Below are 23,610 nucleotides of genomic sequence, written 5' to 3'. Positions count from 1 at the left end.
AATTACGTCACAACGCGAAAATAACGCAAAAATGGCGAAAAGTGTGGGGGCCAAGTGGGATACTTTGTATGGAAGGGATAACATTTCGAGATGTTCCACATGAAGAAAGCATGAGAAAACTCTGGTGAGGCTTATTACCTATCTTACTATGTAGGGACACGCATTTTCGTACTTCTCGAGCAATCCTACGGTCTGCTTTTGGTTTCTTCCCAATGGCTCTCTGTACAAAAGGCCCCCACACTTTTCGCCATTTTTGCTTTGTGACGTAATTGCGGATAAGGCTCATCACCCTAACATTGCATAAGCCATATAAATGCCCGTTCGTTGTGATGCGAGTTATTCCGTTATTCCGCTATTCCTTATTCCGTCTTTTACAAACTCCCACTCCAACCAGTGCATAAGACCAGAGCCTTGATCATCACCTTTTGACTGAAATTTTTATACTTGAAGCAATTAAAACAAAAAAGTTGTAGTACTTATACTTTCCTGGGAGCATGTCCCCAGAGTCCCAGACTCCCTTGCCTGTTCAGCAGAATAATAGGATTGAGCCTTACTACCACTTTCACCTTTATTCTTGGCCCGGATGTACATATCGGCAACATAATACAGTAGTTGTAGATAATGCTAGTTAATGCCCCTAGCTATAGGGGTGGAATTTTTCCCTATATCACACTATCACAGTAGTTCTTCTCGCAGTTCTTTGCCTGGCCATCATCAACTGTTGTAAAAACATTAGTCTCGTCCCCCAGACCCTTCCTCAAGCATGCTTATCACACAAAAATGACTTAGTTTAGCAGTGCACAAACAATTATTGACAGCTTATACTATATTAAAGTACACTTACCGCATTGTTGAACCATGTATACCACCAGAATCCACCGGATTGACAACTAACACGTGATCTATTTAGGGGAAATCTCGTGAAAAGTCCCTAATTACCTTAAGCGGACACTCGTGATACGTGGTTTTAAATTGAATGGTTTAAGAATGTAATTGGATGGTGAGGCGTGCTTTAATCGGCTCGACTTTAATGAGAAACTCGAGCCCCTCGTGAGAAACTACATCGCTTGAGCAACGCTTGAAGAAGTAAGAGTCAAGAATACTGAGGTACTCTATGACATATGCCGGTCTTGAATGCTAACGAAACGAGGAGTGAAGTTTGTGCAACATGTCATATCGCCACACACTGATTCACCGTGTTTGTGCGATAGGGTTTTTGACCTGTCCACCAGATGTTGAAAGGAAATTCATTCCACCACATGTTGAAAGGAAATTCATTCCAACTTGTGAAGTTATTGATATACTCATTGTTGGGGTCCACGGGGACATCGATGATCATTTACCAGTCAGCTGTAAGTAATGTCACAACAGAAGGAAAGGAACCATTTCCATACCCCTATGGCGTACTGATTTTCTAGGTCAGTTTATGTACACTCAACCACAGAATGTAGAACTTTGGTTACAGGTGGAAAATAAAAACCTTTTTACTCAGTTACAAGAGATTCACCAGCTGGGATAAAATGTTGAAGTGAATGTCATTAGTACCAACTTGTTCATCAGGTATTGGACAATTCCAAGTGTCCAGATTATGCAGTTGTCCTCTTGTTCAAGTTTACACGTTTAGGCAAGTTCCACAACATCCTATAATCTATTACTATATCAGTGTGGAATAATGCTTATATGATATTTTATATTTTTCATATTCCAGGCTTTAGGTGTATTGTATTTAACACCTGCTTGTTGGTTTTTGCAGGCCATCTGGTCATACTGGTTTATCCACTAGCAGTTGAATGTGATCATGGTACATATGTAAGTTGAGACCACGCAAGAACAAAGATACAGGTGTCATGAATTTCAGGTCAGTTACCGTTCAGAGGAATTGTATTATTACAATTGTTCTTTTAGTAGCTATCAATTATCAGTGACCAGTTTGTGATAGCGTACTTTTGTTTGACTAATGACCTAATGTTCTGGTTTACATGCTTACCCAACAGTTATGTTACTCACTTAACCTGCATATGGGATATATATTTTTTAGTTCATTTTGATTATCCATCCTTTATTGGTACAGCCTGGCATATTGATTTTTTGTACATTCTCTTTTTAATTCAGTGCCTGCTGGATTGTTTTGTCAGATATCAAAACAGGTGTCTTTGGTGTTGCGACCGATGTTCCAGGTCAGTTTGCATGTGTGTTTAATTTAAGGTTGACTTCAGTGCCTGCTTATTCTTTTACAGGTCTCGGTATCGAGTGTCATGAATTTCAGGTCAGTTGACGTACAGAAGAATTGTATTATTACAATTGTTGTTTTTGTAGTTATCAATTATCACTGTATACTAGTGATGTGAATTTGCAGGTCAGTCTACTCAGATGTATCGGGCATAGTGTTGATGGGTTCATACAAATATCCAGTGTAGACTGTAGTAGCATCAAGGGTGTTAATTTCCAGGTCAGCTTACATGTTGTGATGTTAGTGATTTTTTCCTAGTACCTAGATGTTAAGTGTATTGTATTTAATGCCCACCTGTTATGTTTTTAAATTATGGTATATCAGTGTAGACAGTGCAACAGTAAGTCTTCTGTGTTGTAGTAACTATTTGTTTCATAATTATGCTTTTGTCCTGGAATGGCACAATTTTTTTGGGCAACCAGTGTGAAGTCCAGTGTTACAAACATTGTATTATGACCAAGTTGTGATAGCGTACTTTTGTTTGACTAATGTCCTAATGTTCAGGTTTGACATGCTTACCCAACAGTTATGTTATTCATTCACGGGATATAATTTTTGTTCATTTTGATTATCCATGCTATTATTGATACAGCCCGGCATATTAATTTTTTGTACATTCTCTTTTAATTCAGTGCCTGCTGGATTGTGTCATCAGATATCGAAACAAGTGTTTTTGGTGTTGCAACCGATGTTCCAGGTCAGTTGCATGAGTGTTTAATTTAAGGTTAACTTCAGTACCTGCTTATTCTTTTACAGGTTTCAGTATCGTCATGCTGACATACAAGAAATCATCACTATTGTTTGAACTATTTTTAGTCAAGTCTTGATGTGATGTTGATTAACGTTGTTACACATTGTTGTATGTTTACCATATGGCAAGAAATTTTCATGGCCATCATGAAATTTGAATATTGTGTAAGTTGTGTGGAACAACCCCAACTCATACATGGTCACTGGCAAACCACGAACCTCATTCGAGTCACAACACCACGAACCATGCACATCCGAGCAATCCATTACAAAATTTTGTTGCACCATTTGTGTGTGCATAATACTTAACGAAAGCCACAACACAAGCTACATGGTACACACTATACATAGAGGTGGTAACCCCTAAAGCCTTGTATTCACCTTACCAGCCTTTGTGGTTAATCTATTAAAAATTACATGTAAATAGACAATTGAAGAGTATGCTTAAAGCACCTTCGCTAGTGATTTTGTTCTTCACACCATAAGACAACTGGCGATTTATATACGCTCGCATGGGGTGTGGCACTAAATCGAATTTAAAAGATTTTTGCTTAAAACTCCATCCCTAGGGAACTTACGGTTCAGCACGCTATCACAACTTGTTTATCAGGCATTAGAGTTTGTGTCCACGTCGTGTCTTTAAAAGTTATTGTAGGGAATAGAGGTTTGATTGAAGAAAATACGCGTATAGGCAAACCAGGATTGGATAATGTCAGTGCTAGATGGACTATATAAACACGGCTATGTTGACTGGTATAACGTGACAGTAGTTGTAACATAGGGTAGAGAAATAAAGTGAAATGCGCCTATTTTTTATTTTGCGATGGTTACTTTTTTATTTTAGCGAGGTCGCAAGAAAACTATGATGATGACGACTCCTAAAGATTTTTTTATCACGTAACGCAATACAAATCTATTGAGAGATGTTGCATAATCTAGGGCTAATATTGTGAAACCGGCCCTACACGTAAATAACTCACAGTAGTAGCCGCGCGTCTTTTAATTGGGCGTGCGCTTTGTAGTTTCTTGGCCGCGCGACTCACTACCGTGAGTCTTGATAATGGCCTGGACACACGTAAAAACTTCATTGTTGACAACGACCTAATAACTCCTGTGATACTAGGATGTGACTTCCTTAAGTATGATGTGTTGCTGGACTATGGCAAAAGCACATTTTACTGTAAGAACTCTTGTGTCCAGTCTGAAAGGCTTAACATACAGACAAACATGCTAGTTTCTTGATAACGGCTGTGCCCTGTCTAATACAACAGGGTTTTTAAGTTGACACTGCATGACATGTCAAAAACCTATCACCTGACTCTGGAGTTGATGCTGAAGGATCATGAAGTCTTGTTTAGATGTCAACTTGGCAAGACAGATGTTGCTAGACATGTGATGGATATAGGTGAAGCCCACCAGTGAAGTTACCATCGCATTCCATTCCTTTTTCACTACACTGAACAAGTACACAACTAAGTATACGAGATGGAAAAAGAAGAGATCATAAGACTAAGCAATAGTCCATGGCGTGTTTCAGCCACGTATGTTCTGAAGAGCAACGGTTTTGTTCACCTTAATAAAGTAAGTAAAAAAGACTCCTACCTGTGCAATGGGCAGATGGGCTCCAGCAGAAATTTACTAGAATGAAAATAATTTTTAAGGTTGATCTCTAAAGTCCATGCATATTGGCAGTTCTCAGAAGACAGCCTTCTGTCCAGGCCCTGGTTATGGTCTGTGGGAATTTACTGTGATGCCTTATGGGTAAGTGGAGTGACTCAGACATTCCAAGGTGGACTAGATGAAGTCTTGAAAGACTCTAAGAATTGCATGCGTTTATACACAATCACGTACTGTAGATGGCTGCATCATATTTTCTGATACTTTATATTAGCACATTGACCACCTGCAACATGTCCTGGGTCAACTTCAGTCAGCAGAAGTTAACCACAGCAGCTGCAAATGCTACTTTGGAATGAGCTCAACAACTCAGCTTGGATTTGTCTACACTGGTGATGGCATGAAACCTAATGCAGAGAAGACTCAGGTGATAATTGATTGGCTCTCAGAAGGAATTTAAATCATTCATGGAGTTGGCTACTTTTCATCCTCTCTGCACCTGTCTCTAGAAGGTCTGTAGTGCTGTGAAAACTGGTTATTGACCGGTTAATAAATAAATTGCAATTAACCAGTAACCAGTTAATAAACTAGTTTAACTGGTTATTCTTTGGTGTACATGCACATTTTGTAGTGGAAAATTAATCAAACAAAAATAAGTAGTCCAGCACTAGACTTACAGCAGCTGTGTACTCTTCCTGACAGAAGTTAGCAGTGTGGAAGTATTTCAGTGTTGAAAGGAATAGAAGTGGTGCCCACTGAGACAGAGAAGTGTGTTACCTGCATGCTTTGTGCTCAAAAACCTGCTCATGGTGGTGGCACTATGAACTTAAAGAATCATTTGCAAACAAATCATCATAGAAAAGAGTATGAGGAATTATATGAAACTGATGACAACCAGCCTACATTGGATAATTTTGTTCAAGCGTCTGGTGTGAAAAGGTTACCACAGAATTCGGCTTGAGCAAACCAATGCTGCGGTGAAGTTTGTCTCTAGAGATTTAAGGTCAGTGAGTGTTGTAGACAGGGCTGTGTTTATAAGCCTGATGGATATAGCAAAACCTTGTTTCATCATCCCATGTAGAAGAACTGTATTGAATTTAATTGACCAGAAGTAGTGTAAACTAGAGAACTCAGTTCAAGGATCACTGAGTGGACAGCAGTGTGTGGAACTTACCAATGATATGTGGACATCAAGGGCTGGTGACGGCTATTTTCACTCATAGTGCATTTTGTTACTGAGAAGTTGAGATGTTCAATAATCAGTTACAGTGCCAACATTGCCAGATAAGCATAATCATACCCATACTAGTGAAGCAATCACTGGTGTTCTGTCTGAGTGGTGCATTCAACTAGACAAAGATGTTGTAGCCCTTGTAATAGATAATGGAAGTAACATTAAACAGTCATTGAAAGATGACCTCAGGATACTTAACTTACCTTGAGCTGGCCACACATTGAACTTGTCTGTACAAAAGGCTTTTGCATTATCAGAAGAGCACACAGTTCTAGCCATAGTTAAAAAGGTAGTGGAATATTTTAACAAATCTTGTCTTCTCCTACAAGAAAAATGGCAGTTATTAGGCTTACCAGATCACAAGTTACAGCAGATACTAGAATGAAGGGGAAGCCACTGGAATGGTGGAAGGATTACCAGCACTTACATGTTTTACAACAACACCCAGTTAACTGCCAGTTATTGGCAGCTAGTTTTGCGTTGGTTATCAGGTTCACAGCTCTAGAAGTCTAACACCTTTGTAATGACAACAGATACCTCTAAACATGGTTTGAGTACTGTGCACTCGACTTCATGTGGTACTGTACTGACTGCTGCTGCTGAGAGAAAGTACAGAGGTGCTTGGCCATTGTGTGGGCCAGAAGAAGCTAAGGCACTATTACATAAATAAGGACAAGTTTTACCCTTGAAACAGACCACAAGCCCCTTGAATGGTTGGAGTTAATTAGGAAAAGCTATGCACAAGCACAAAGACTTGAGCACCAGGGGTGTGCAATATATTTAACTATCATGATACTAATATGCTGTGCATGTATAACTATGCATGCACATTGCATAAATTTAATATTTTAATGTGATAATGGAACACTAGCTGAGTGATATGGAATCCCTCAACAGCATCATGAGTAGTAGCAGTATGAGCAACTGTATTGAATGTCTAAAGCCACTTCCTAGAGCAAGGAGCAAAGTTTGGAAGCATTCCGGGTTCCTGACAAATGAAGCTGGTGCAATAGTGAACAAAGCACGGGTAAAGTGCACTCTTTGCAAATATGACATCATCCTTTACAATGAATTTAACTTATCACCTGGAGTAAAAGCATCCTGGACAATTCACTGAATGTTGCAGTGTGAAGTAAGGATCTGCTAAAATCACCTCTAAAGCAGCTGCTGCCAGTTGTGATGAAGACCAGCTTGCCATCACAAAATGTTTTACATGCAAAACACAAAACAAACCTGTGTGGAACCTCTGAAACTGTGTATAAAATAGCATAAAGAACATTGGTAGATATTTTAAAATATTATTCTTATTATATATTTTCAACTACCCTAATAGAATAGTCACTACTCTAATAGAGCAGTCATTTCTATAGTTCGATTAACCGAGAATCTGGATAAGTGGGGTCCGAGTTCCACTGTATGGCTATTCCAAGAAAATATGAGAAAGCACAGTAAGTAAAAGATACACTCCATGATGTTGGTACAGTAGATGCAGCTGAATATAATTATTCAGATTTGTGGACAGGGTGTCACTGTCAAGTGTACATCTCCATTACAATTATACTAATAGGAAGATTCCTCATCACTGTATCACTACACAGGAAGTCTCTGTGGCACATAATGCAGAGAATTTAGCAAATGAATTTGAAGAAGTGCTAAACCTATGGGGCATTAGATATAGAATCTATGGTGCTGCAACTACAGACAATGCCCAAAACATAAGAAATGTTATTGTTGACAGCATGGAATTACACCACTTAGGCTGTGTTGGATACACTTTACAGTCAAATGTGAATAAACCAAATTCAACTTATCTCAGTTGCATGGCTTCTAGGAAGAGTTAAGAAATTGTTTGAACATTTCAAAAGGTCTATGAAGGAGACTTATTTACTATACGATAAACAAGTTCTTTTGGAATCACCACAGCATGAGCTGATACAGCAATGTGACACCCGATGGAACTCCATCCTGTATTATTATTATTATTATTATTAGCACTTTATAGTAACCAGCGCTGAAGGTCTAACAGCAACATGTGCTGCAGCCTTTGGACCTAACAAGAACTGGAGACTTTAAATGATTACTTAACCTAGCTAACAATAAAGTGAAACAGAAAAGGGCCAAAGAAAGGGAAAAAATGCCTCCTACTCCAGGATTTGAACTGCAGGCCACCCAATGTCTAGTATATGTTCCAATGTGTCAAGGAACAACAGCCAGCTGTGTGTATAGAGTGTTACTTGAAAGCAGACAAAGTTGTTTGTTCTCTATTTCCTAATGGGTTCGAATGGAATCTTTTAGAGGATCTTGTGGCTATACTGAAGCCATTTGAAGAAATCATTAATGATATGAGTGGCTCGAAATACCCAACAATTTGCATGACTAGCCCACTCTTGTGCCAAGTTTGTGAGGTGACTTGAAAGTTAACGAAGATGACAACACAAACCTGAAAAAAATTAAAGAAACTATGTTGGAGAACTTTCAAGATATATATATATTTCCTGCTATTAATAAAATTATTGCATTTTTGGATCCACAATTCAAACCCCTTCATCCCGATGACAATGAAGAAAATGTAAGTGCACCTACGTAGCTCCAAAAAGTCAAAATCTGGTCCAGTAGCTTCATTGTTTGCAGGTATCTCATGGCCTAACAGAAAGCAATTGAGTAGTATTCAAACTGTCAAAAGTGAGCCACAATCAAGATAAAGAAACAACTGACTTGGATCCTGGTCCACTGTAGAATAGTATATTGTGCCAGTATTCATTACTAGCTTAACTAGTCAGAATGGTTCGGTGCCTGGTGTTTCTTCATAGAAAGTGTTCTCAGCTGCTGGTAGTGCGTGACAAAGAAGAGAGCAAGGCTTCCAATGACTGCATCAAAACACATATTCAGTATATTTCACACAACCTCCCACTAGGACATGACTAGGTATCATTATTGTATTCTTTATTTTGAATGTTTTGTATCATTATAACCACATTGTTTGGAGGTAGTTCATTTGTATGATCTTATATACTCTTATTACTCTGTAGCCTCACCTACTAATAACTTCAGTAACTCGTAATTTTTATGAAAAAACATTACAAACTCATCATAATATACTACACATAAATTATACAAGTAAAATCAGGAATTTTAAGCTAGAATAGGGATCAACTAGAATATAGTGCACCAATAAAAAGTATTGAAACAAGTTTGAATTGGTATATTACAACAGCAAATTACTGTAACACCAAAAGCAGTGAATATCCATACTGTGCTGTGGAGTGTCTGTAATTGAAATGCACAGTAGGATATCATACAGTACGATAGTACTGTGTAGTAGGGACCACAAAGGAGTAGGCGTGGCCCACAGGATAACATCACCCAAAATTCAGCCTCAATTTTCCCTGATGACTATGAGGTAGTATTGGTTAGGTAAAACTAAGTTTTCAGATCGACCTGAAACACGTTCAACAAGTTGCTACGGAATTTAAAAAAATTATTTAACAGAATTTTCTACTGACTGACTGAGTAACTGAGTAACTGACTGATGCCTCGTAACTCGATAACGGCTAAGGCTATGGGCTTGATTTTTTCACTGTTCGACGTTGCTTCGGCCTGACAGGTGCCTTTTGGCATACCACAGTACATACAGTGCATTCTTCATGGACTTACCAGTGTCCTCCTTTGTGTCCCATTCATCTTTGCTGACAGCGAAAAGTGTCAATTTGGCGGTAGTACATGATGGCTTCCCTTCGAAATGGAAACCATCCATATTTTTCATAGTGGCTATTATGATTGCAAAGGTGCTTTTCAAACAGTACTTGATTCGTACTGCCGTGTAACTGACAAAGAAGTGTAATGGATACTTCACTTTTCAGATGATAATTGATATAATTGGGGTAAGCGGCACCATTTCTTTCTTTCGGTATGCACGGATTGCAGAGGTGCTTTTCGAACAGTTCTTGATTTGAAATGCAGTGTAACGCATTGAACATAGCTGACAATGATACTATACTTTCAGACGATAGCTGGGGCGTGCGGAGTCATTTCAGATGCAGTATGCGTGGGTTCACCAGTCATAATAATTATTTACAAAAAAAGTTATCTAACAGGTACACAGAAAAATTGTAATTTTTAACTAGAGTAGGGACCATAGCACATCGATAAAAAGTACTGAAACAAGCTAAGTAGTGCATGATATTAATTCACAGTAAAACAATAAGAAGTGTTATGTCCCTACTGTGCTCAAGATACCATAATGGAAATGCACAGTAGGGATGTAACACTTTTTATTGTTTCACTGTGATTTAATATTGTGCACTACTCCAACTTGTTTCAGTACTTTTTATCGATGTGCTATGGTCCCTACTCTAGTTGAAAATTCCAAATTTTTCTGTGTACTTGTTCACTTATTTTTGTGTTACAGTAATTTGCTGTCATAATATACCAACTCAAGCTTGTTTCACTATATTCTAGTTGATCCCTACTCTAATTTAAAATTCCTAATTTTTTTATACTTGTTTCTGTTTTTTAAATAGAACTGGTGACCAATCTACATAACTACTTCGTTTCATAAAGATGAATTGATGTAGCTATGAGAAGACAATCAAAGAAGACACCATCAATTTTTTTGTTGAACATAAACTGTAATTTTGCACATAGATTGGTGTACTGATATCCTACAACAACTGATTTAATTGATTTATATGTCTTATATGGTTTAAGACAAGTGTACAGGAAATAAATAAGCGACCTAGATGCAAGGGTACCAAGTTTTAAAGCAGCTGGAGCCCTGGCAAGGTAAACACACACACAAAAGAAACAAAACACACACATACATCAATTATCACGTTAAATTAATTAGATCTTACAGATCCCACAGATCTGAGGAGCGAGCACTGAAAATTCTGTCAGTATGAGCAGGATATTACAATTCTGGCAGCTTGATTAAACAATGGCTTAATGGTAACTTGCATGCACAAGATACGTAGGTTGGTCAGCATTGCAGGTGTATGCCCTGAGCAACCAATCTCAATTGTAACAAGCTGGGCATACAGGCCAGTACATCAGTGTTCACAGAATGAAATAGCTTAGTACAAAGAATTTACACAGTAAAGCAGCACGAAACAGTGCCAACTAATCAACACGTCTCTGTTCTGCTTAGCTAAAAATGGGTTTTTATCCACCCTGGCTTCATCTGGAACAGTTAGTTGAACTCAGACACACAAGACTAATCAGTACATGCCTGTTCTACTTTGCTAAGAACGGGTTATTATCCACCCGTCATCTGGAACTGTCAGTTGGACTCAAACACACGAGAAACAAACAACAGTGTTCGTAGAATGAACACCTTAGTACAACTTACATGGGCAGCAAAGCAGTTCGTTAATGAGAAACACAAGCGATTAAACTGTGCTAACAAATTGTTTTTTTTTAAATTTGCTTTACCAGTTAGACACTGGAGGGTGAATGCTGGAGGCAAAGCCTGTATGAAGTGTTTACCACGAGCCAAGGAACCTAAGCAAAAATCATTGACTAACGGGACAAATACCTAGAAGGGGTTTGAAAAAATCCATAACTTTGATATGCAGGCCACCCGAATACACGTGCCTGTTCTACGTAGCTAAAACTGAGTTCTTATCCTCCACTCATCATTTGTAGCAGTTAGTTGAACACCAACACGGGAGAAACAAACAATTAAATACCTTAGAACAAAGAACTTACATGTACAGCAAAGCAGTGTATTAAGAAACGCAAGCGATTAAACCGTGCCGACTAATCAGCACGTGCCTGTTCTACTTTTTTGCTAAGAGTGAGTTCTTATCCTCCACCCATCATCTGGAACAATCAGTTGAACTCAAACACACAAGAAACAAATGTGGCGGCCAGCACAGAAGTCCAGCAGTGCATACTAAAATTATTAGCACACTAATGCACTATCGTATATAAGTGAACACCTTGTGTTGCATGTCAGCAAAAAGAACTGGGTACAAAGGAAAGTTCATGATGCGTGCATTGTACATACTGCGGTTGGTGAAAAGGCACATCTCGGGATGAAGTGATGTTGAACAGTTAAGAAATTAAGCCCGTAGCTATATCCATTGTCGAGTTATACTTGGCTGAAGGCATCAGTTAGTCAGAATAAAATTGTTAAATAGAAAATTTTTAAAATTCCATAGAAACTTTTTGGAAGGGTTTGGGGTTAATTTGAAGACGTTTTTGGGGTTGGCTGAGCCTAACCAATCCCGCCAAGTTGTCATGAAGGGAAACTGAGGCTGATTTTAGGATGATATTTTGGGCTGTAAAAGCCCAGTTCTGCATGATCCCTATTATACAGTGCTACCATACTGTATGATAAAATATTGTGATACAATATTGTATTGCGATATTTATAAGTGATACTGTTGTTGCTTGGTGATGCACAATCCAAATTTTTAAATTTCATCTACATGTTTTGTCAAAGTGCTTGTGGCCCTGTGGCAATAACTTCAGCCTTTTTTGAGCCAGATGCTGGGTATTGTAAATTGTTTTCTATCACACATAAACTTATGGCTATAGTCAGCTACACAGGGATATAATTTATGAGCACTAACTATTTTAGACGACTAAATTTAGCTTTGTGGACATATTATAATTGTTAGGCTGTCTCAGTCCACTAAAAGTGTTGAAGGCAGTTGAATTTAGCTCTTGCAGTCCATCTAGATATTTCACCTTGGTCAACAGCTTCCCGACTGTTTATTCAGCTACCAAAGAACCATTTCTTTAGCTGTATAATCATTCGTACAGCCGTACACCACAAATACATAGATAATAAAATAGCTACAATTACTTACTTCTATTGGTTTTATTTATCCTGACAGTTTGTGAAATATTCATGAGGTAATTGAGCCGGCTGTTATAAGCCATAAAATCCCCTTCAGTTCCAATGTGATCTATTCCCTTAGAAAACCCTAAGATCCACCAACACAAATCTTTAATGGTTTATTGAAGCCTTGCAATGCTTAATAATGTGAAGCAGACCCTACAGCTGCACTACTTGAAGAACAGAATGCATGCATATGCAAGAAAATACAAACATAATTTAGCCACTACTGTACATTGCATATACTATTACCACAAAGAAGAAAGTTATACAATTGCTGCTGCACATAACAATAACCAGCTTCACTACAGAAAACAACATTATGACCACTTCACAACTGTGTACGCTTCATACTGTGATATAGAATTTTGAGTGGGCGACATCAAACAAAAAAAGTGTACCTATTTTCCATAAGTACAGTGGAGGTGTGAACTGTACTTTATTGCCCACCAACTGTATGAAACTTCAAAGCTTAATGAAGCACAGTTATGACAGTAATCAAAACATAGGCATCAGCGGTTTGTTATCAACAACACTCAGGACAGCTGGCAGGCCAGCATTATACCAGACTTTAGTAATCAGCTTTACAATTACTACACTGATTAACAGGATAGTCATCTAAAACACTAGTGTATTATGTGTAGTGAGCTTAGAACATTCAATAAATACTTTAAAGCACCGTTTTGTTTATGCTACATGAATAATAAAACACTTGACGCTTGGCCTTGATCCTAATAAAGCAGTCAGCTTCATCTCATGCTTCATTAGTATCTTGGCTGTGCACCTCATGCTTTAATATCCATATATCACTCACGGCAATGCTGTAAAATGTACTTATTGAAAAAAGCTTGCACTGGTTTCACAGTTATGTACATGCTTCCTGGTACACCTATGTTGCAAGAGAGTTCAAAACATTAAGCAAAATGGCATACATCTATCACTCAAATTTGTGTGTATATGCAAGTACAACTAAAAACTACCATTGGAAGAGCATGTGTATGTAACAAGAATTGCTAAGATGGAGAGCCTTGTGGAAGACCTAGCCAAAATAAGGGCTGCATAACTGAAGAACTGGTTTGCCAGCAGGAAAGCACCCACGAAGAGAAAGTCAACGTAATTACTAGCTATGACATTCATTGTATCATTGTGATTGATAATAATGGTACTTTGAGTGACTGACACTACATACGTAGTCAATGACCAGGGTCTTCCCTAAAGCACAGCTCACTCAACATCAGCAGCAAGAGCAAGATACTCTAATACAGCAGTACCACAGCCATGTACACGTGTACTGTACAATATTCTAATAGAACAGTCAGCCACTCTGATAATATAGCAACAAGTGTATCAGTTTTAAAATGAAATATACTATAGGGACCAAGCAATAAAAAGTAGCAAAAACGAGATAGATGAACGATGGTATTACAACATAGCTACATGGGAAAATCTCGGGGGGTCCGCCACTTTCTCGAAGGGTGTACGAGATTTTGAAATCACAGTGATTTCTCTGAAATCAATGATTTCATTTGTGATTTCATGATTTCAATTGTGATTTCAATTGTGATTTCAATTTTGATTTCGTGATTTCCGTGATTTCACCATGGTTGACTCTCATGGAGCTAGAACAGGTTCAGAATTTTCGTCACCAGTAAACTGGATGGTAAAAGTTATATCTTCACTAGAGTCTAGTTGGGAAGCAAAGATGCTGGGGCCATAGCCGGCTGGCTGAGATGATTCCAGGCACCAGTAGCGGTGATGGTTCGTGGGGTTGTGGTCGTACGGTAGTGCTGGTGATTAACAGGCAAGCTAACAGTGTAAAGAGGCTGTCTAAAAATGGATTTAATTTGCTAGAAGCCTTCGTGCATAAGTTATATTCTAACAAGGGTGGGCGTGGATCAAGGAATGCCGCACTGGCCTGGTTATAGTAAGCTAGCATTTTAACGAGATTTTTTACGAGGCAATCCACAACTTATCTGGCCTATCAATACCATTATCCTCTTAGCCACACAATGCTCAGCTGGACACCACTACCCTTTCCACTTCAACCGGCATTCCTTCTTTCTAAGAGCTGTCATCGACTGCCAACTTCAGTGATTGAGTCAGAAAGCATTAGCATACAGCTACTACATACTTGTGCTGTAAAGTAAAAATGGTATAGCCATTGTCTTTACCGGTAGACACAATAAAGCAGTACTGTTGTTATCTTGTGTAATTTTTTTTCCTTGGAGCATTACTCACTCCTTGGCATATCGGCATGCCCAGTAATATAATATAAAAGTAGCTGATGGTGATACTTGTAATTAATTAAGTATATTGGAATTGGTTACCATTACATGGTTGCATGTCATCTGTGGGTCCACATGATTTCAGTTACACTTTTATCACTGAGTCATGGTGAATTTTAAAACAGTATCTTTGGTAGGTAGATTGACTTGGATTCAATCAGTAATGATTAGGTAATTGTTCTCCGCAAAATTTATGTGCTATACACTGTTAGCTCCAACCATCCTGCGTTATCAGTTCTTCAGATAATATAATGCAAACCAGTATGATGCATTGCCAGCAATGAATATACCTGCAAAATTTAGCAGAACTTATAAACCTCATACAGCACAATGATTGTATATTCACAAATAGCTATTACACTGAGTAAGAAATAAGAATGCATACCTCATCTGATCAATATGTGATGTAGTTAATCTGCATAAAGCTGACTTATATGCTGAAAGACAGCTACTTGTATGTATTACCTACCAGTTTGATAATACACAATAGATTAAATCACACCTGAAAGTTGACATAAACAATATCTCTGCTAACATCAGTGACGTGCACATCCCTTCCTTCACAATGGTATTGAAAACTGGAATGGCTTGCTGTTAACAAACCTGATCTCATTTCATATTGACTAACAACCACAGTGACAGGAAACACTTAAGTATACAGTTGACTGATCTGGACACATCCATGCATGGTCTTCATTGTGCATGCATGCTGGGATTGTTTTATATAAAATGTTTGCTTGCGAGTTGTGCAAAGATGTTTAGTGGGTCAGCTGAACAAGCAGAACCATAATATGTGATGAAAAGTTACACCTAGTAGCTAGTTACTAACCAGTACCTACTGACATACATGGTTTATAGACAAGCTGCACGATTATTTGTGCTGAAGCTAATGCTTGTTTAGCTAGTCACCACTGGATCACCAGTCCAGTCTTCCCTAGGCAGCGCCCAATGCTGATAGTAGGGCTGGATCAGAATTCCTGTACACTGAGCAACCACTCAGCAGTTCATGAATTAAATAAAGCATGGAATACATATAAGGGTACAACACCTGATAAGTTAACAAACACAAATTACATCCTGGGATGACCCAAGAAAACTCCCTAGATACTAACAGTTTAAAATGTCACTTGTGTGTGGTGTGGAACTACTTTCTTTGCAAAAGTGTGCTTATAGTTTGCAGCCCTTCTACATGGTTTACCCGTTTCATCATTAATCCATGCAGTCATGTATTGTCACTTATGGCTGCGAGTAGAGCCTAAATTGCTAGTTAACACTGAATAGATTCCGAGATAAACTCTCAGATCACTCGTGTGGCTCCAGTGATGGAAGCTTTTGACCATTAGTGGACTCAGCTTGGGCTGTAAAGTTCAAGAGATTGGCAGACGAACCAGTGCCAGATCAAGTGATTCGGGCCTTAAATCACTTCTGTTATGTTCCAATTAATAATATCGCATCATTCAAATGCATAAGTAATTTACGGAAATATATGGAGTTTTACGACTGTTGTTTTCAAAAAGTGTGATTTCTGATTTCTTTTGAGTGTCTGATTTCATGATTTCAAATGTGATTTCTGACGAAACATACAAGATTTCAAGAGTGTCGGACCCCTCGGAAAATCTTTACTTTATTATTGAAATAACATTCCAATGTACGGATTTTGTCACATAACCATGTTGCAATACCATTATCTTATTTCACTGCTTTCATTTTAAAAATTTTAATACACTAGCATATTGTGGATCGACTCTACAAATTATGCAGTACGGTAATTCAGTATAGTAGTAATCATACAGAATTATACCTTCCTACAAAAAATATTAACCAGAAAGAAACCAGTCTCATGATACCTTCATGACAATATTGGTTAGGTACAGCATATTCAAGCCTAAAAGTTACTTCTTTTAGTGTAAATTGAAACATTTCCGATACGAAGTTTATTGAAATTTCGTATTGACTTCAGACAATTGACTTACCAACTCACTTCCTGGTATCTGCATGGCTATATATTGCTTTTAGTAGTTTCCTTCCTTCAAACAAACATAACTCTATACTGGCTAAAATTGAGGGCTTGATCTTTCACTGTTAGGTGTCATTTCAGCTCAACCAGTGTCTTTTGGCATACTGGCATACTGATATATAGGTAAAATGTGTTTTGTCCCCCTTTGTGTCCCCATTTCATGATCATTCCACTGACAGTGCAAGGTACTGATTTGTACAACGGTTTTGTGCTGTCTATTACATACGAAAGAGAAAATGATCATGCCTTTAACAATCAAAGACTACAGTAGCTAGGCTACTTATTCATATTGTTTTCCAAGTGTAACAAGCAGAACAGTAAAAAACTACATAAAATTATTACAGGGGCACACATATGGTTGTAGAGTCCAGTGTCATTCTTTCCTTTACGTGGCATTATACTTATTTTAAGTCTATTATATTTTAGTTCAAATTGTGTTACAAAAAATTAACCGAGTGAACAACACAAGTGTAATGAAAAATCAATTTTACACCTAGTAGGGATCACTACAATAGCAAGTGCTTTAACAAGGGGTGGTATCACCTGAAGGAAAATTTACTCTTTTGCCATGTTGGTTTGTTGTTACTTATACGGGCAAAAGTAGGAATTAAATTTGCACTTCAAGTAGTACGATACTCTTGTTTAAGCATTTATATTTGTAATGATCCTAATAGCTCGTAAAATTGCTAATTTTTCTTACACCTGTGGAAGAATTAAACCCCAGTCAAAATCTTCCTGTAGGCATATGAAATTTGTAATAGGCTTGTTTGCATATAAGTTTCTCACCATACAAATCATCAACTGGATCAAGCTGAAGATTTAGCCGTCTTACATTAGTCAGAGCAATTTCTAATGTTCTCCATGTAGCACTGGGAGTTGATTTCAACCACTTGTCCAGAGTTTCTCGACAACAAGCCACACTCTGCTGAGGATTGTCCTTTGCAATAATTTTAAGCACACAAAGTTCCAATCCCAATTCTAGTCCAATCTCCTCCCATTCTAAGGCATACTTTTTAGCAACATATCTGTTGAGGTCTCTCATAGTCGGAGTATCATTCTCTAAAGGTTACACAAATACACATGACAGAAACTACTGTAGCAACTAGTGAGACAAGACTGAGTACCACAACACTATTGCTATAAATAGAGTTTATGAAGGTCCCCCCCCCCGAAGAAAAAAAATCAACTAAAAACTGGCCTTGTATTCCTTATTTCTGTAATTAACAACAAGTTGTGGTAGTGTTGGTCAAGCATAAACTTGTCTTCAGAGCAACCTGAAACGCTTTTAATGGGTTTCAAATGGAACTTTCTAATGGCCAACCAACCACCCAACTGATAAGTTTAATTCTAGCATGGCTAACAATATTAAAAAGCAACATTTTGTAATTGTAAAGATGTGCTTTACAACTGGTTTAAGTGGAAACATTCCACACAATAAAGTCACAAAGTTGCACATATCAACACATAATATACAATCATAAGAAGATATTATGCTTGATCATAGCTATGTAAGTTGCAATATATGGCAGCTACACACATCTGTTTCTGTGTCAGTCATATACTGTTCAGAAATAAAAATAAATAAATGCAATATATACACTAGCTATTTAAAAAAAATTTAATTTAAAAGGGAGTAGGGATTGATCAAGACACACAGTAGTGTGTCGTGAGGCCCAAGAAGCCGGCGTGAGTATATTAACAGGAAGAAAGAAAACGCAATTTTCACACCTATATAGCTCTGTGATCCTAATCCGATTGGAAATAAATTTGCTGGAGAAGTGCCGGCCAGTTAGGGGAGTCTACATACCAAATTTGAAGAAAATTGCTCCGGCCATTTCCGAGATACGAGTGAACAAAATTTCATTTTACTTTCTTCGTTTTTTTCTTCATCTTCATTTCACACACTTCGCAAAATCTGCCATAAAACACGAATACGTGCTCGGATTGGGATGAAATTTGGCACACTTAAAGGGCTCATTAAGGCAGATCTCCGTAACAACTTTGGTAGGAATCCGATGAACATTCACAGAGTTATTACCGATTATTTGCGTAAAATAAGGTCGAAGGTCTGTTACTCCTACAGGGTAAACCCCTTGGAGGAATCAGTTGAAAATTGATATGTAAATGGAGCAGCCATCGTAGGAGTGCCTTTTTGTGGTTTGAAAGGAATCGGGATAAAGACCATGGAGATATGACACAAAACCCAACCTGTGTCAAAATTACGCGATTGATTTTTATGAATAAAAAAAACTATTAGTTTTCGTGTCTACCAGGTAAACCGCTTAGAGCAACAAGCTGAAAATCAGTATGTAGCTGGAATAATCATCATAGAAAGTACTTGCAGTAGTACAGAAGAATCAGATTACAAACCACTCCGAAAGGTAACTACATGTAGCAAATGCAAGATCGAGATACTCTAATAGAACAGTCACCCTAATAAAGCATTCAGCTGCATTTATAATTTACTCAATTATATTACATTGCAAGTTATTCTGTAGGGAATTCAGCTACAAACAAGTCACCCTGTAGTCAGATCAGCTAGAAGAAGGTACCTAATAGAGAGTTCAGCTACAAAGAAACCATCATGTAGAGAGTTCAGCTGCAAACAAATCACCCTGTAGAGAATTCAGTTACAAACAAATTGCCCTGTAGAGAGATCAGCTAGAAGAAGTTACCTTGTAGAGAGTTCAGCTGCAAACAAATTACCCAGTAGAAAGTTCCGCTATGAACAGATCACCCTGTAGAGAGTTCAGTTAGAAACAAGTCATCCTGTAGAGAGATCAGCTAGAAGAAGTCACCTTGTAGTAGAGAGTTCAGCTACAAAGAAACCACCATGTAAGAGAGTTCAGCTGCAAACAAATCACCTGTAGAGAGTTCAGCTAGAAACAAGTCACCCTGTAGAGAAGTCAGCTAGAAACAAGTCACCCTGTAGAGAGTTCAGCTAGAAGAAGTCACATTGTAGAGAGTTCAGCTACAAAAAAATTACCATGTAGAGAGTTCAGCTGCAAACAAATCGCCCTGTAGAGAATTCAACTACAAACAAAATAATCGCCCAGTAGAAAGATCAGCTAGAAGAAGTTACCTTGTAGAGAGTTCAGCTGCAAACAAATCACCCTATAGAGAGTTCAGCTACAAACAAGTAATCCGGTGGAGAGATCAGCTAGAAGGATCACTTTGTAGAGAGTTCAGCTACAAAGAAATCACCCTGCTTCATCTTTTCTTCTTCCTGTGGTAAAGAAAAAATGATAGGTTAAAAAGCCCTAAAGCCGGCCATAGGCCGGCTTTGGGGTATACAAATACAAAAAGAAGTGAAATCTAATCCAAAACAGCCAAGCTGTAAAAAAAGAGTGCAGCCCTCAGAAAGGCTATGGTGAAAAAAAAAGTGAAATCCAAGGTGGCGGCCAAGAAATGGCTGTGATGGTAGGTTAATGGTAAAAATTTTAATAACGACAACTCAGGTGAATTTTGTGCCAAGACCAAGCGGCACCAAATTCACCTGAATTGTTGTTATTAAAATTTTTACCATTAACCTACCATCACAGCCATTTCTTGGCCGCCACCTTGGATTTCACATCTTTTTTCACCATAGCCTTTCTGAGGGCCGCACTCTTTTTTTACAGCTTGGCTGTTTTGGATTAAATATAACATACATGCTACAAAACGTAAGAAAACAAGCTCAAAAACGTTACAGCTGAAATGAGAAACAATCCAGCAATAAAAAGTAAGGAAACAAGATTAGACAACTACTTGCTAAAATGAAACACACTTTAATTTTGGCTGATTTGATGGTCTCATTTTAAGATGCTAGCCGAAAGTAGGCATTAAGTGTGTCTCATTTTAGTAAGTAGTTGTCTAATCTTGTTTCCTTACTTTTTATTGCTGGATCATTTCTCATTTCAGCTGTAACATTTTTGAACCTGTTTCCTCATTTTTTGTAGCATGTATATTATATCAATCCCTATTTCCTTTTAAGTTTTTTTAATAGCTAGTTTGTTTACTTTATATGTCTAGCTACATGTAGTTTATATATACAGTGGAATCCCTCTAAGACGGACACCATTGGGGAAATGAAATATGTCCTTTATATGGAGGTGTCCTTATTTAAGGGGTTTCTAAAAATTTTAAATAATCAGTTTTAATGCACGAGACTAGACCAAGTGGTGGAGCAAGATGGGTTATGGTACCATGTGAACCAGATACAGTATGATCAGTATAGTAGCAACAGAAGTGATGTTATTGAGCATGGGTTACCTATGGTGTGTGGCCCCTACTACACTACCCAGATAATCAGGCACCACAAAAATTTTATACATGCTCCCTAAAGACTTGTCCGGATTACTCTGTATTTTACGAATGGCTCAAGGCATGAAGTGCCAGCATGCTATTTGGAATTACATGAGGAAGGTGAAGTTGAAATATCAACATGTATTTGGCACAATGACAGCCATTTTGAAGAAAGTACATGTGACAAAATAAAAATAAATGACATAACATGACTGTTCCCCTATAAAAGGGCCACGTTGTCAGATCTCATCGGCTTCTTTGTAGTTCTTTGATTGAAATCTTAGTGATCGACCTACTCAGCATCAATTTTCTGCTGGCATGCAGTTGTGCAGGTGTTGTAATTAACCTAGGAGAACACATCAACTAAAAAATAAAACAGGGTGAGGTGGGAGGGACATGTTGATATTTCAACTTCACCTTCCTTATGTAATTCCAAATAGCATGCAGGCACTTCGTGCCTTGAGACATTCATAAATTACATTTCGGAAGGCTCTGTTTCATATCAACATGTGTATGGTTTGAAGCACCATGGGATGCCAAAACACTTGTTAGTTTTGTCATCCCTATCCAAATTCCTATGATAAAACTTCTGGAAGGTGCCTTCTGAGGACCAGTCCGCAGCCTCTAGTATCTGCTTAGTTGTAACACCTGCTCCAGCTGCTTTAGAGCAGGCAGCTCCACGTACAGAGTGTGAGTTGAAGATGCTAATATCTATCCCAGCATCCTTCATGGTCTCCTTAAGCCACCTGGCAATTGTAGAGGAGGTCACTGGGTTGTGCTTCCTAATCCAAGAGAGAAACAAACAAGTTTTTGGTGTAGATGATTGAAAATCTCTAAATTCCTTGGTACACTCTTCGTAAGCCTTTAGTGTCACCACTGGGCATAATATAGGGTCATCCTTGAAGCATGGAAAGAAAAAATCTGGTATGTGCGTAGATGACCTGTTCTGCTCTGCTAAATGAGTTGGCTGGAATGTCACCCCATCTGACCGATAAGACCTTCCTTGAATATTCAGATTGGATAGGTCAGCTGATCGAGAAGGTCTAGTCAAGGCTAACAACATCACAGTCTTAAGTGTTAGTTGCCCAAGGGTCAGTCCCTCATTGTTATCCAAACTCTTGAGGTAGTTAATTACTGTACCTACATCCCAACAGGATGAATATCTAGGTTTGGGTGGTGTTCGATGAAAAGCACCCTTCAACAGCCTCGCAACTACAGGATGTGATCCTACACTGACTCCATCCACTGCTTCAAGCACTGAAAATATTGCTGAGCAGTAACAATTAAGAGACTGATATTGGTATGACATTGTATGGAGATGCAATGGATTGCTAACCGAAGAAAGCAGATGAATAATGAATGCCTACATAACTAGTAATGAATTTATAAAGGCTTGAGGCTAGACTGTTTATCTGAAAAGCCACAGTAGTGCTGGTATGCTACAGGTAGGGTTCATGTTCACCTGAGCCCCAGCCCAAAACAGTAATATTAGAAGAGATGAACATGTGTCCAACAGTTGAAACAAGCACATTTTCATGTTGTAAACAAGTATGCGTACCTGAATTGTTCATACTAAATGTACATGGTACTCTTTAAGCCTCATAACTCACATGTTCTTGCATGTATCAAAGCACTTTTTGATATAAATATCTGGCAATTAAAGGATTTCACAGCGATTAATAAGAAACAAGGGATCAGGTGAATGCGAACCCACTATATTTAGTTGTTTTACACAGTGGCGCATGGGATAGGCTTGTTTGCTGGACTGAAATACTGATTATAAAATGGCATCAAATTAGGTAGGGCTGAAACAAATACTGCAAGTATATTCGAGTACTCATTAAGGATTTTGGTACTTGGATAGTAAAATTGGTACTCAAGTACTTGTTAAGATCAAATGACCCAGCTCACATGATGAATTTGCCATTGGGGAGTGACACAATGAAGGTCATAGAGTTTGATTGGTATAATTTCTTGTCAGGAACACCAACATCATTACTTTAATACAGTGTATGTATCATTGTTGTTACTTGAAAAAGCTGTAAACTGCTTAAAGTCAGTATAAAACATGTCACATGGGTATGACTACATGTACGTAGCTAGTATTCGTGAGTACTCGACCATTAACTCTAGAGAGTACTGCATTTTCTTGGATAAAATCCCGGGTTTTTTATCTTTCCAAACATTTTTGGATTAGCCTGTAAACGAATAGGGCCTTTGTTTGAGACTGGGAATTTATTTTTGAATGGTCCGACCGACGCCTGACATTTAATCAAAGTTGGGTGGTAGTAGAATGGGATTACTGTAGTGGTAAGCATAGAAAGCAGTGATACAGTCTGTTGACTAGGG

At 38.1% G+C, this 23,610-nt stretch overlaps 2 protein-coding genes across 12 annotated transcripts in view; one reads left to right on the top strand and one right to left on the bottom strand.

Moving 5' to 3' along the window:
• The first annotated feature begins 761 nt into the window (after window positions 1–761).
• LOC136265712 (uncharacterized) lies at window positions 762–3,190 on the top strand. Of its 11 annotated transcripts, none has more exons than XM_066060619.1 (9): window positions 766–1,107; window positions 1,212–1,418; window positions 1,466–1,560; window positions 1,754–1,858; window positions 2,113–2,177; window positions 2,238–2,266; window positions 2,357–2,449; window positions 2,863–2,927; window positions 2,987–3,190. In XM_066060619.1, the coding sequence occupies exons 4-9, from the start codon at window positions 1,848–1,850 to the stop codon at window positions 3,033–3,035; spliced, it is 312 nt and encodes a 103-aa protein (XP_065916691.1). In that variant the 5' UTR covers window positions 766–1,107; window positions 1,212–1,418; window positions 1,466–1,560; window positions 1,754–1,847; the 3' UTR covers window positions 3,036–3,190. The 11 variants fall into 11 exon arrangements, 10 of the variants coding, with proteins under 10 accessions (XP_065916694.1, XP_065916691.1, XP_065916696.1 ...); XM_066060624.1 differs by having other exon boundaries at window positions 774–1,157; window positions 2,317–2,449; XM_066060617.1 differs by having other exon boundaries at window positions 775–1,157.
• A 5,687-nt stretch (window positions 3,191–8,877) lies between these two features.
• LOC136265709 (uncharacterized) overlaps window positions 8,878–23,610 on the bottom strand; it is a 28,542-nt gene continuing 13,809 nt past the window's right edge. Inside the window, exons 3-4 of the mRNA XM_066060611.1 lie at window positions 17,764–18,036; window positions 8,878–9,098 (exon numbers count right to left, since the gene is read on the bottom strand). Coding sequence (XP_065916683.1) covers window positions 9,037–9,098; window positions 17,764–18,036 — 335 coding nt within the window. The 3' untranslated portion in view covers window positions 8,878–9,036. The remainder of the gene's footprint in view (window positions 9,099–17,763; window positions 18,037–23,610) is intronic.

This window comes from Dysidea avara, chromosome 9 (assembly GCF_963678975.1).
Source record: "Dysidea avara chromosome 9, odDysAvar1.4, whole genome shotgun sequence".
Taxonomy (NCBI): domain Eukaryota; kingdom Metazoa; phylum Porifera; class Demospongiae; order Dictyoceratida; family Dysideidae; genus Dysidea; species Dysidea avara.
This window is presented reverse-complemented; position numbering and strand designations above follow the sequence as displayed.

Excerpts from the sequence above, each read along its gene's own strand:
- LOC136265712 (XM_066060622.1), top strand. Across the intron at positions 2,178-2,237 it reads TGTTGCGACCGATGTTCCAG|GTCTCGGTATCGAGTGTCAT; the intron begins GTCAGTTTGCAT and ends ATTCTTTTACAG. Across the intron at positions 2,928-2,986 it reads TGTTGCAACCGATGTTCCAG|GTTTCAGTATCGTCATGCTG; the intron begins GTCAGTTGCATG and ends ATTCTTTTACAG.